The 13,174-nt window shown below is 41.8% G+C and overlaps 1 protein-coding gene across 1 annotated transcript; it reads left to right on the top strand.

Annotated features, from left to right (window-relative positions):
* The first annotated feature begins 1,064 nt into the window (after positions 1–1,064).
* Positions 1,065–6,351, top strand: mex3b (mex-3 RNA binding family member B). Its single transcript, XM_042419703.1, has 2 exons — positions 1,065–1,763; positions 3,635–6,351. Exons 1-2 carry the CDS (start codon positions 1,544–1,546, stop codon positions 5,041–5,043), a joined length of 1,629 nt encoding a protein of 542 aa, XP_042275637.1. The 5' UTR covers positions 1,065–1,543; the 3' UTR covers positions 5,044–6,351.
* Positions 6,352–13,174: the final 6,823 nt, after the last annotated feature.

The following is a 13,174-nucleotide window of genomic DNA, read 5'->3' as shown; positions in this document are numbered from 1 at the left end:
AGGTTTGTTTCATTTGTATTGCTTCACAAATGTTCTCTTGGAATATGTGTTGGTTGGTGTTACTGTTAATGCTGTAGGAGCAGTATCTCTTTCCTATGTTATCTGCTGTGACATGTGTCTTTTGAATATGTGAAAATAATAACTGCAAAATCAAAATCAAGATTTTTTTCAAATTAGACCCAAAGACGTGAAACCCCTTGTTAGACAAACTCTTATAAAATTCCAAGAATTCAAATCCAAACAGACTTATTTTGAATCTGTGACTGGTAGCGAGAGGTTAACAATGCTGTCAACACCAGTGACAGATACATATGATCCATGAGACCGAAAACAGAAGTAATGAATTATTTTCTAGTTCAAAATCCTGTCCATAAGCAATTCCCATAAAATTAGGAAAAGTCAGGATGTATCAAGCTGATAAATCACTGTTAAGTGTGTTTATTTTGTTCTGTTAAGGAGGGCTCAGGGTCTCTAGGGTCCAAAACACAACATCAGGTCAATATGAATTTGTTTTGTCTCAGTCTGTACACTTTGCCAGCAAGTCAAATGTCTCTGATATACAGCCGCTGGTCAACTGTTAGTTATCTAAATGTTCTTTCCCAGACAAATATCCATATACTTTATTTTTCCCCAAAAGGTTCATCTAAGGTTATATCATTATCATGTGTTGTAACGACAGAGGAAGTCTCTTTAACTCTTATATTATATATATTTCAAAATTCTGTGTTCTAGAGTGGAAAAAATCCCATCAGTTTCAAATAGGAGGGATGGGTGCCTGGATGAAAAAAAAAGATTTATAGATTGTATGACCCCATAAATGTTTTTATTGATTTATTAAGTTCATATAACTGTTAATGTCCATTGTTGTGGCTTATAACTGTATATAGCAGTATAAACTGCATATTTCATGCCAATAAAGCATGTCTGAATAAAACTGAGAATAAAAAGCAAACAGAAAACAGACAAAGAGAGAGACTGAGAACAAAGAAGAGGGCGTACCTGTAGACCCGGCCCTGCCCACTTATTGCCTATCCAGCCAATCAGCTCTTGGATATGCAAATGATCTCCCAACACCGCATCGTCCCTGCCCTGGCGGTGACGTCACCCGCACATCTCTCTGTCTGGCTCTGCAAGGACTCAGACAGAAGCAACAGAGGACCTGAGGGAAGCCAGCCGGGGAGGGGCACTTTGTCAGGAAGGAATATTATTACTATCTTCACCGCCGGCTCTGGAATAAACACGCTTTTTTCTTCGCCGTCTTTTCGTGCAACAGCACAGCCCGGGTCGGCTCGGATCGGACCGGGACATCCAGTTTCTGTTGGGAAAACAAAGGGGGTGGATGTTTTTGTAGCTCCTTGCACTGTTTTTCTTTCCCCCCTCAGCCGCACTGATTTATTTGCACTGACCAGTTGTCTTTGAAAACCGGGTCCGGTGCCTCTCCCCTCCTCCTCCCCTCTCCTTTCTTTCTCCCCAGATCACTCCTTGTTTACCCTCCTTCCTTTTTGCCTGTTATCCGATCCCGTAACGCTGCAAAGTCGTAAAGATGCCCAGTTCGCTCTTCGCCGACAGCAGCGTCCAGGGAGATGCACTGGACGACCAGAGAGCCCTACAGATCGCCCTGGATCAGCTCTCTCTGCTCGGCTTGGACAACGACGAGAACCCGCTCTACGACAACCAGGAGCCCCGGAAAAAGAGCGTCAACATGACCGAGTGCGTCCCGGTTCCCAGCTCCGAGCATGTGGCTGAGATTGTGGGCAGACAAGGTGTGTGTTTCAGTGTTTCAAGACAGTTTTATGTGTTTTGTCATGTTCTGCAGCACCCAGCACCTCAGGTATGAGCACGTCCCGAGCTATTGTCCTGGAAAGACAGCCAATACACACTCAAATACTGGATGTATTATCTGAACGCAGTCTTGTTTGTCCGCCAAAGGACTTGAACTGCTTTTTAACATCTTGTCTAAGTATGTAGGCACCATTTGTGAATTCGGCATCTCTATAATCCACCAGGCAGAAATCAGTTCAATAAAGCTTGAACTTTTGTTACTGTCTCGCCAGTTTAGTCACTCAATGCTGGTCTATAAATGCACAGTGGTGGGCGGCATGCTAGCACATGAACCAATTCAAGAAGTTCACATTTAAGTTCAATAAGTGCCAATTGAGATGAATCTATTTATGCCGAATTAAAGAGTACCTCGAAACAACTATGTTAAGATACTAACTCGTATTTTCGCTCGCGTACACATTTGCAGGCGAGTAAAAAATCTTTAAATTATCAATTTTATGAATGGAGTTTAGTTTTGAAGAGAACGACACGTAACTTACCGGAGCTAGGCGGACTCCCTGCGTCTAAATAAAATGATAAGACACTTCCTAAACCTCTGTGTGAAGTGCAGCAATGACTGCTGAGCATGACAGGTCATTATAATCATTATCTAGTAAATTAGGACATGTAGGTCACCGAATGATCAGCGCTGGCTCTCCGTTTATCGTTACCCCAGATGTGTGTGGTTTTCTTTGCTTGCTAAACGATCCCCGGCTTTATATTATGCATATAATGATAAACAGCACAGGATCAAATTAGGACAACGGTCACGATCTTACCTTGCCACAGGCAGCAGACGCCCATAGCTGAGCAGACCTAACACAGGCTTCCAGCTGTAGGGCTGCAGGGCGGTACTAGTGCTTGGTTACATATGCGGATTCTTTTCCCCTCCCTGCAATATTGCTGCTGCTGCTGCTGCTGCTGCTGCTGTTGTTGTTGTTCCCAGAAAAACAGAGGGACTATAAGGATCCACCACTAACTCCCACCCTCCACTCAAAAGCCACTATAGTGGGGACTTTTTTGTGAAGGGGGATCTATTTACATCATCTCTCCCTCCTGCACCCATCCCTCTTTTTGTCAGGTTACATCAGGTTATAAATTTGGAATGAAAAAATGTGGCCTCTTGGATTATTTTAAGGCAGAGCCACATATAAGAGACCCGGTCCTCATTTAACCTACATCAGTTTGATTCAAAGTCATTGTGAATTTATTTAAGATTTGAATGGGTTGAGACTATAGATGGGTTCACCCTCTTCTACATCCCTGCTTACATCACCCCGTCCCACTCAGCTGGCTTTGCGCTGCTAATTATGTCATTCTTCCAAGGCTGTTTCCTCAGCCGGCCGTTTTGATCATAAAGCGGTGTGTGTGTGTGTGTGTGTGTGTGTGTGCTGGAGGCTGTTGGAATGCAACTTAATGCACCGATGCCAGGCAATGAAGTGATTAAGTAGCTTTTTCCTCTCTTTCCATAATGCTATTAGTATAAAAATATAAATCAAGAGTGTAACAGCAGCTGTTTTGGATTTTTGGTAAATGAACAGGGATCATCATGGATCCAGAAGTGAGTTTTCTTTTGTGTTATTTTTGTCCTGCTGTATGCTCATGGTGGTGCAGCATGTGGTTTGAATTTGTTCTTCTCCAAAAGGGTGGTTTCACCCGATTTCTGAGGCCATTGGCCTTGTGAGAGACAATAATAAACATCCAGCAGCTGTTTTGAATAGTCCCTAAGTAATGGTTTAACACATGACATATTTTGATCTGTTGTTATTTTGGAACCTTTCCTCACTTTCGCCTTTTCGCTCCTGTGCCTCAGGTTGCAAGATCAAAGCGCTGCGAGCAAAGACCAACACCTACATCAAGACCCCGGTTCGAGGTGAGGAGCCTGTTTTTGTGGTGACGGGAAGGCGGGAGGATGTGGCTATGGCCAGGAGGGAGATCATCTCTGCTGCAGAGCACTTCTCCATGATTCGAGCCTCCAGAAACAAAAACACCAGCGTGAATGGGAGCGGCACCCCAGTCCCCGGACCCCCTAACCTGCCAGGGCAGACCACCATCCAGGTGCGGGTGCCTTATCGTGTGGTGGGTCTGGTTGTAGGCCCCAAGGGTGCCACTATCAAGCGCATCCAGCAGCAGACCCACACCTACATCGTGACGCCCAGCCGAGACAAGGAGCCGGTGTTCGAGGTGACGGGGATGCCGGAGAACGTGGACCGAGCCCGCGAAGAGATCGAAGCCCACATCGCTATGAGGACAGGAGGCCTTATTGAGCTCCAGGATGAAAATGACTTCCACGCCAACGGGACAGATGTGGGTTTTGATCTGCATGGGCACGCCACCCTGTGGTCTAAGCCCAGTGCTGGGATGACCCCCACCTCAGTGCGCAAACCCTTCTCCAACTACCGCAACGACTCCTCCTCCTCCCTGGGCAGCGCCTCCACAGACTCCTACTTTGGCAACAACGGCTCACGCATGGCCGACTACAGCCCCCCCAGCCCCGCACTCAGCTACACCACCACCACCAACAACAACGGCAACAACAATAACAACAACATCAACGTCAACACCAACGGCAACGGGTTTGTTTACGGAAGTGAGGTGATCTCTCCTGACTGCACTGATCTGAATTTTGATTCCTCGCCAGGGTTTGACCCTACGCCAGCCCCGCCAGGCCTCCTGTGGTCCCAGTACGAAAGTCGCATGACCCCCTCCTCCACCGGAGGCAGCTCCCCCACCTCCACATCAGCCATGTTCCCCAACAACTCCTCCACTAACGCCAACGGGATAGTGGTGAGTCAGAGAAGAGTTAACGGTTGCACACCCCAGCCCAGACTGTCACCTCCGCTCCAAAGCCACACTGGAGGCCCCACCGAGCACCCGTTAGCCCGGAGGGTGCGCAGCGACCCAGGCGGAGGCCCGCTCAGTTACCCCGGTTACTCCAACACCATCGCCTCCCTGCCAGGCCCTCACCTTCCCGGAGTTCCGTGCGACTCCTCGGCCTCATCCTCCTCCTCCTCTTCCTCCTCCTCCACCTCATCCGGCACCAGCCGAAAAGGCAGCCGTGACTGTTCGGTGTGCTTCGAGAGTGAGGTCATCGCGGCCCTGGTCCCCTGCGGGCACAACCTCTTCTGTATGGAATGTGCCAATCGTATCTGTGAGAGAAGTGAGCCCAAATGCCCTGTCTGCCACACCGGCGTCACTCAGGCTATACGTATATTTTCATAAGAAGTGTAACTCTATGACTGTCTCGTCAGCGAGACCGCCTACAATAGCAACAATAGACTCTTCATACTGCTTTAATGGGATCGCCCAACCATCATCAGTTTAGAAAGTGTACATAGATATACATATGTATGTAAGAGGCTGCAGTATCCAGAAGAAGGGACAGACACCCTCGTCGGGCTCCGTCATAGTTGTTAATAATATACTGTAGCTTGGGGAAATATTTTCAACATCTAAGTGCATGTTTTAAATATTACAGCGTAGTAATCAATAGTTCTAGTAAATTGTACCCTATATTTATGAAGTGAAGAGACACAGTGGGGTCAGGATGGAGAGGTACGTGGGTCAGACTGTTAGCGGGCTAAGCCTTCCAGTTTTGCCGATCGAATGTAGTAAGAGAGGGAGGCCGTGGCTGGGAAACATGGAGGGCTTCCAGCAAGACAGGACTATTGACTTACAAAAAAAAGATACTGCAGCTCGAGTTCAGAAACCACGTAAGGGAGAGCAACAACATATCCTACATATATATGTATAGAATAAATTTCCACAAGTTGAAAGTTTTAAATGACATTAATACAGATTGAAGTATTTTATTCTTTTTTGACTTGAAAGATTATATTTCTTATTGCAAAGATGTTTACAGATATTTTAATTTAAGTTCAGTGAACTTTTTTGTAGCTGGGTTGAAATATTGTTTATTTTTTAGTATGGCCTTATGGCATTGATCACTGTATTATTTTAATATCACACGACTGTGGGAGGAAATCCAAGTCCACAAAATGTGTAATTGCATTTGACAGTATTCTGTTGGGATGGAGTTTTTATAGGTTCAGCAAAAAAATGTCTTTTAAATCTGCTTCACCCAGCATATTTTTTATTCAGTAATATAAAGCATATTTTATTCTATATTATTATGAAACATTGAAATGTACAAAACTTAGTAAGTTGAAAACAAAGAAACCGTTTATGCTTTCTAAAAATTTGTATGAATTAGATTCCAGTGGGAATTACAGGCTTCTGTTGCACCACTATAGTTTTAGTATTTCTATTTTAATACATTTGTTTACCACTTGTTTATGTATATGTAGGTGAAGTTACTTGAGCGTAAATGTACTTTATTGAGCAAAGTTTAAGAACAAAGTATATTTTATTTTATGATAAAGGGCCTTTAACCTCATGGTCAAATACTAATATTATATTTGCTGAGACAAGATTTGAAAATGTATCAAGAGTTTTATTTTTCTGACATTTAAAGTTATACATGATAAAAAAAAAAAAAGTAAAACTTAAGTAATGGTGCTACTTCATGTTTTTTTAAGTATTTCTATATAAGTCCAATAAAAAATGGTACATTCACGAGCTGGCTGCTTCTGGTGTTCTTCCTTCCTGTTGTGTTTCTTTGCGCTGCGCTTGAGAGCAGACAGAGGTGAGCAGGGAGGCTGTTGAGGATTGTTTAAGTGTAATAGTTTTCTGAACATTTGACCCCTCTCTGCTTCCTAATGGAAGCTTGGAGTCGGCCGGATTATCACAGTGGCCTAATTATTGAGTGTGTAGGCTTTGGCGGTCAGACGGAGGGGGGGCTTGGCCTGCCTTATCACTAATTAGAAGTGCTGTGTGACCTATTCTTATACAGCCTGGTACGAAGACCATAATCTGGCTCTTCTGAGTAGTGATGAACGTTCTAGATACTGAGAAATTTGAAAAAAAAAACTGCAGTGTTTTATTGCTATGATGTCATTCATTGTTGGTTTGTAACAGGAGCTGGTTATCAAACACCGCATTTTCAAGCAGTAACAATTTTGACAATAAATTAAATGTCATTTCTCAATGAAAATAACAAACATTCTCTGGATCTAGCTCCTCAAAAATAGTAGACCCACAGCTCAGTTTTTCCCCAGGCCCTGAATTTTGCTACCAAAACTCAGACACCAGTGCTGAATATAAACGTTCAAAGACAAAGAGGGAAGTCTACAGCAGCTGTATGACTATTACTGAGTTCTGTGATGACAGACAGAAGACTTAACAGCTGTCACAGAAAAACATTTTGAGACCAATTCTTCTAATTTCAGCTGTCAGCTGGTAGTGGCTTGACTTTGCTGGTTTTAAGGAGCTGCTACAGGACCCATTATTGTTGATTGGGATGTTTTTATGCCCTGTGATGGTGTAAATGTTGAAGAGAAGGATACTCAACATACTCAGTGAGCGTAATTCTACAATGTAAAGACATTCAATATGCTCAGTATTGACCTTCAATACATATACTGATTGATCCTTTAATAATACACTGAATATGAACATAAAGTACCAGCTATGACATCCGCAATCCGACGGTATTTGAACACTCTATCTGTCAAAATCTGCATCTGGGTCAGTAGTGCACACTCTGACTTAATTTTAGCTGCAATCTGCTGGATGTGTTAAAGACTAACAGTGTGTGTGTGTGGAAATGAGCATCACTTAGAACACTTATGTCTGTCATAACAGAAGAGTTCCTGCTCTGTGCTTGTTTCTCTCCCCTCCCATGTCTCCTTCCCTGTGCTAAAGCGCAGTCTCATGTCATGTGGTCCTGCTGGAAACACTGACGTTTAAACACATGCTCTGCTGCAAGATAGTAAATGTGGAGGGAGCAGGCTCTAATGATAAGTTTAAAATGGAAACATCCAACACAGGCCCACAGAAACTGGCCCTATAAACCATATTATTAGGAAGCAATCTACCACTGCGGAAAAGAGCTGACAAGTGTTTTTAGCCAAATGCACAACACATGGAGCTCGCATTCTGCTTCTCTTGGTCAGAGATTCACTAAAAGAAGGCCTGTGCTTCTCTGGTGAGGGGAGGAAATAAATACAGGTCTGACTCACGTTATATAGCTTTTGTGTATACCTGCATTACAGAGTATTTTTGACTTCAGCAGGTTAATTTAATCATTTTCTGATAAAGTATTTTTCATAATGTTTTAGGGCATTTTGGAATAAGAACTGCCTCAATAATTAAGTGGTGTTTCAATAACTACATGCATAAAATATGTACAAATACACAGGAAATAAAGCTCAAATATATCCATTATAGTAGCGCTGACAATGACCATGCAGCTAGTGTTGCACAAAAACACATTAAAGATACTTCTTGTCTTTTTTGTATATTACAAAGTGACCTTGCTGAATTAATGGTTACTTTGTTAATATTTTAAATTAGCCGCTCATTATTGAAACTGAATCAAAGTGGATTTGATTAAGTGCAGTTTAATTCAAGGATTTCAGTAACCTGGTAGTACATCTTTAGTCTGTTTCCACCTCGGCTACTGAGTTATTAAACACTGAATCAATGCTCATCAGATGCCAAACGTCAGCAGTGCATATCGACAGCTAACATTCCTCCACGTTTCTAGGAAAGCCAGTGTTTCATGAGCAGGTGTTCTGTATTTCTATCGCAAACTAAAATAGGTATCGTTTGTCCTTTTCATAAAGATGAAACAGTGATCGTTTTGTTAGCATTCATGAGGCTTTGACCGTGCTGTTGCTGGTGTTTTTGCAGCGGCAAAACAGATAATGTAGAGGCTGTATAGATGTTAGCTTGTAGCTAGCTAGCAATGTACATAGCAACAAAATGGTCATTCTTATATGTTTGTTAAAATGATCAGGTGTTCATTTTTTAGCAGCGAGTACAGCAGTAGAAACTCACTTATATGGACAGATATCATCATTTGTTTCATGTTTACAGAAAAAAGCACTGTAACACTTAATTACTGTAAAAAACTTAAGTGATTTTACAGTAATTAACTAGTAGCAATTAGTGTAAAAATAACTTTTACAATTACTGTGATTTTTTACAGCAGTATAAATATTACTGTGATTTTACACAGTAGTATTATGGTTATTGTGATTTTTTTGCAGTAGTGTGTTGATTGCTGTGATTTCAGGCCTAATACACAGTACTATAGTGTAAACATATTCACAGTAATTAACTGTGCAGAAACACAATATATTACTGTGGATTTCACAGCCAATTTTTACAGTGTGTTCCCAAATACATTGTGTAACAGAGGCTCTGGAACAGAAGCTAGCCCAATTCTCCATAATGCCATTTTCACTTGATATTAAATTTATTGTAGCATCTTTTAGGAATCTTTATTTTCTCTGAGAATTTAGCCACCTGATGAGAGTTTCTATTCTAGTATTTCAGATTTACACAACTGGTTTTCAGTCATCTGATTCCAGTATTTTAGACCCAATGTATTAAAATTTAAGTTTACAGAATAAATAAATAGGATTCATTACTGCCCCACCATCATTTGTTCCCCTGGCTGCGTACAGAAAGCTAACATTTAGCATTTACACCTCAGTGTTGGAAAAAAAGCTTACAGAAAGAATAACTGAACAGTTTGAATAAATAAAACATTTAAAAAATCCAAATAAATAAGGAGAGGATGGGGGGTGTTTGATTGACTTGGCTACAGTTGTGTATCTTGGAAGTAAAAATTACAAATCCTCACAATTTAGAAGCTGGAACTATAGGAAATGTTTGCCATATTTGCTTAAAAAAATGACTTAAAGATTGATAAATTATCAAAATACTTGCAGTTTAGTCGACTAATTGTTTCAGTTCTATTTACAAACTGACTGACACACAGCAAACCCGAGGCGGGGCAGTGTTACAGAGTATAAAATACTGTTTAAATTTAAAAACTTTTTTTTAAAAATACTGTTTTTTTTTTTTTTTTAAAAAACATTACAAAATCTAAACAATTAGGGGATGGGGGGTGTTTGAATGACTTGGCTACAGCCCTGCACCTTGGAAGTAAAACTTACACGAGTATCTGGAAAGAAAACATGCCTGGATGCCTGAAGCCAAAGTTACTTTCTGAAGGTAGATTCTAATTCAAAGTACGTAATAAAGTAAAGTAGTAATGCTGTTTTGCTCATGGACTGTTTTTTACCCTAAGAAAACCAGATCCAGCATGCAAATCCTAGACAGTCACACTGGCAATCACTTGAGTTCTCAGAAAGTGTGAACACCTGCAAGTTGCAGTCATGGGAGTCTCTCTCACTGTTACAATCACTATAGATATAGTTCACAAGTTAACAATAAAGGAGATTTGTTTGATTTGAATGGCTGCCTATGGGCATTGCACTTCACGAGGCACACAAAAGAAAAAAGTACATATTTTGAATTGCATTGATGCATGTCAGACACACATATGTCAGTCAGTACTGACACTTTACTAGAAATTGAAGAAATGTATTTGTTCTTTGAGACAAAAGATAAAACCTTCAAGAAATACATCAGAAAGGGTTGATGGCGTGGATTGTCCTGCGGTGCGTGTTACTTCCTGTCCGGGTACATGCCGAGTGAAAAGAGGATGGCAGACTTGATCTTTGATCCATGAGCTGGATAGACTTAAACAGAGCGAGATGACAACTCTTCACCCACCCTGGATATTTTTAAAAAGCTTTGTCTGGCTGAGCATTTGGCTGCAGACGAACATGTCTGGTGCGCCAGTCTGTGTTAACAGCGGAGGAACAACAGAGCATGTCTGGCATCTTCCACGCTTTGACCTACATCTCATGTACTTAATGGACCTCCATTTGGACACACACACACACACACACACACACATACATATACCACCTTCCTACAGAAACGGGAAGGAGAAGCCGTGCCTTTGCAGAGTGAATGTCTATATTTTATTCATGCTGTGCTCCCTGCTTGTCACCATTCTGTAGTCTAGCCATTACTTGATGTAATTCACCCATTTAAACTCACTTTTTTTTCTAACAAGCAGCTGTCGCACATCCAGCTTTGTGTGCAAAGTGTATCATAACAAAGATGAATGTACAAAAAGAGAGCCAGGATTATGTAGTATATTATAATACACAAACAAGGTTAACTCAGTATTTTCATAAGATCTTGGGATCTAGAGTTCTGCTGCACAACATAAACCTTGCGGGTCCCAACATAGTGTCTTGTTTCAGTTTGGGCTGTTTTATTTGAAAAAACCTCAGGCTCTGGCATGGTTTAGTTATTTTTTAAATGCAATATATTGAGAAATATATCTCTTTCTGTCTCTGATTGTGCCAATCGTCCATCATGGGTCCATGTGTGTACCTGTATATGTTGCAAGAAGATACGAACCCTGATGCCCAGTGAGAAGAGTGAAACAGAGTTTAGCCATATCGCATTATCCTGGTGAGCTGATGGTCAGTCACGGATGAAATAAAACAAAACCATAGCTTTGGGTCTCAGGTCAAAACTCTGCTAGGAACATGGAAATAAACAGATGATCACAGTGGATCAAAGTTGGTCAAGCAGAAGGTCAAAACTGAACCAGGAAGTTGATCTTTAACAGATGTAATCATTTTGTTGTACCCCTTCCAAATAAGTTGTTAACAATCTGTTTCTTGCCCTTTCTGACTTATCAACAGCGATGTTTTATTTCTGTTTTTATTTCTTTTAATTTTTTTTATTTTATCTTACACTTAAATGGTTTTATCTTATCCTTGTGAAGCACTTTGTAACGTGGCTTTTCTATAAATAAAAATGATTATTATTTTGTATGCAGAAAAGATCAGACCAATCAAGTGTTTTGCATATATTTCAGACTAAGCCTCATGTTCTAAATCAGATACTAACTCATCAGTGTGGTCCACATGAGCCGACTTCAAAACCCCATAATGGTTAAACCTTCTCCTCCAGCGTGTCCCTGCCTGTGAGGAGCAGTCAGAGCAGGCTGTGGGTTTTCCCCTCCACTGGTGAGGGAGGAGGGGGAGGAGGGAGGGCACTGGGTTTGTTGTTCAAAGCCCAAGCTCGGCATATGCATTATAAATGAGCAGGGTTTTGAGGCACGTCTCTTCCTCTCTCTCTCTCTCCTTCTTTCTCGCTCTCTGTCTCTCTTTTTTCTGTCTCTATATGTGTGTGTGTGTGTGTGTGTGTGTGTGTGTCTCTATGTGCATAATGGATTTTTATCCTTCGCAGAGCACAGCGGTCACAGTTTGTCTGACTCCACATGGTCTTTATTATGCCAGACGGAGAGTGTATCAGCAGAGACATACCAGGCCAACGTCTGCCCTCTGTCTCTGTATCTCTACACACACACACACACACACACACAGACACATACACACACAGTGGTGACCTCTGCCTCCCTGCCACTTTCACCTCTCACCTCCCTGTTTGCCTACAAGTCCTGTGGTTTAAACCTCACTTAGGATGCTGTTCCTTGAGGTTTTTCCTGTGAATAAAGGCATAAACCTACACACACACACCACCACCACCACCACCACCACACACACAAACACACACACCACCACCACCACCACCACCACACACACACACAAACATACACCAATTCTGATTGTACTCTATATGTGGGAGGAAAGGTACACTCCTCTGAGAGCATCCTAATGGAAGCACATCATTACATGCTGTATGCTTTTTCTGTTTATGACCTCTATATATACACCCCTCCTCATATATGCTTAAATGCCACAATGATTTGCAATTTCCTCCAAATGTTGTGGCTGACTAAAGTTATCATTTCCCATACTTGCAAGATGGGAGCTGAACTCCATCCTGGTAGAAGGGCTTTATGCAAATATGCCAATTGCAACCAGTTCAGTCCTCTTCTGTCGGGTGAGCCGACACTGACTCACAACATGGCAGCAAGAGGAATATAAAAAGACCAGTCTGTCCCTCCTCTGTTGCATTTACACCTTTGATGGATGAAATTAGATTAGATGAAATTAGACTGATGGAGTGGAACAGTCTTTTGGGGCACAGCAATTTCTATTCCTCTTGGCTTTGTGTCTTCAGTTTTGAACACATACTCATAATGCCTAAAGAGGAGCTTCATAGTGGCTTTATGGTGTACTCATGAATACTGATCTGAGGATTAGCTCAACCTTATTTAAAAAAAATAGTTCAACATTTTGGGAAATCTTGCTGTTTCTGAGAGAAGATCGATATCAATTTCATGCCGCAATGTGGCTAGCCTAGCCTAGCTTAGCATAAAGACTGCAAGCAGTGGGAAACAGCTAAGGCTCTCAACCATAGACTGTAAAAAATATGGACATAGTCACCATGACGACACCCATTGGTTTGTGAGCTGCCGTTTCGAAGCCTCGAGTTTGGCAATTTT

The sequence above is a fragment of the Thunnus maccoyii genome, chromosome 1 (assembly GCF_910596095.1).
Source record: "Thunnus maccoyii chromosome 1, fThuMac1.1, whole genome shotgun sequence".
Classification (NCBI taxonomy): Eukaryota; Metazoa; Chordata; class Actinopteri; order Scombriformes; family Scombridae; genus Thunnus; species Thunnus maccoyii.
The sequence above is the reverse complement of the archived record's forward strand: the minus strand, read 5'-3'. Positions and strand labels throughout refer to the sequence as shown.

Coding starts and splice junctions, on each gene's coding strand:
- mex3b (XM_042419703.1), top strand. CDS start 1,544: ATGCCCAGTTCGCTCTTCGCCGACAGCAGCGTCCAGGGAGATGCACTG. Junction 1,764..3,634: donor TGAGATTGTGGGCAGACAAG/GTGTGTGTTTCA, acceptor CCTGTGCCTCAG/GTTGCAAGATCAAAGCGCTG.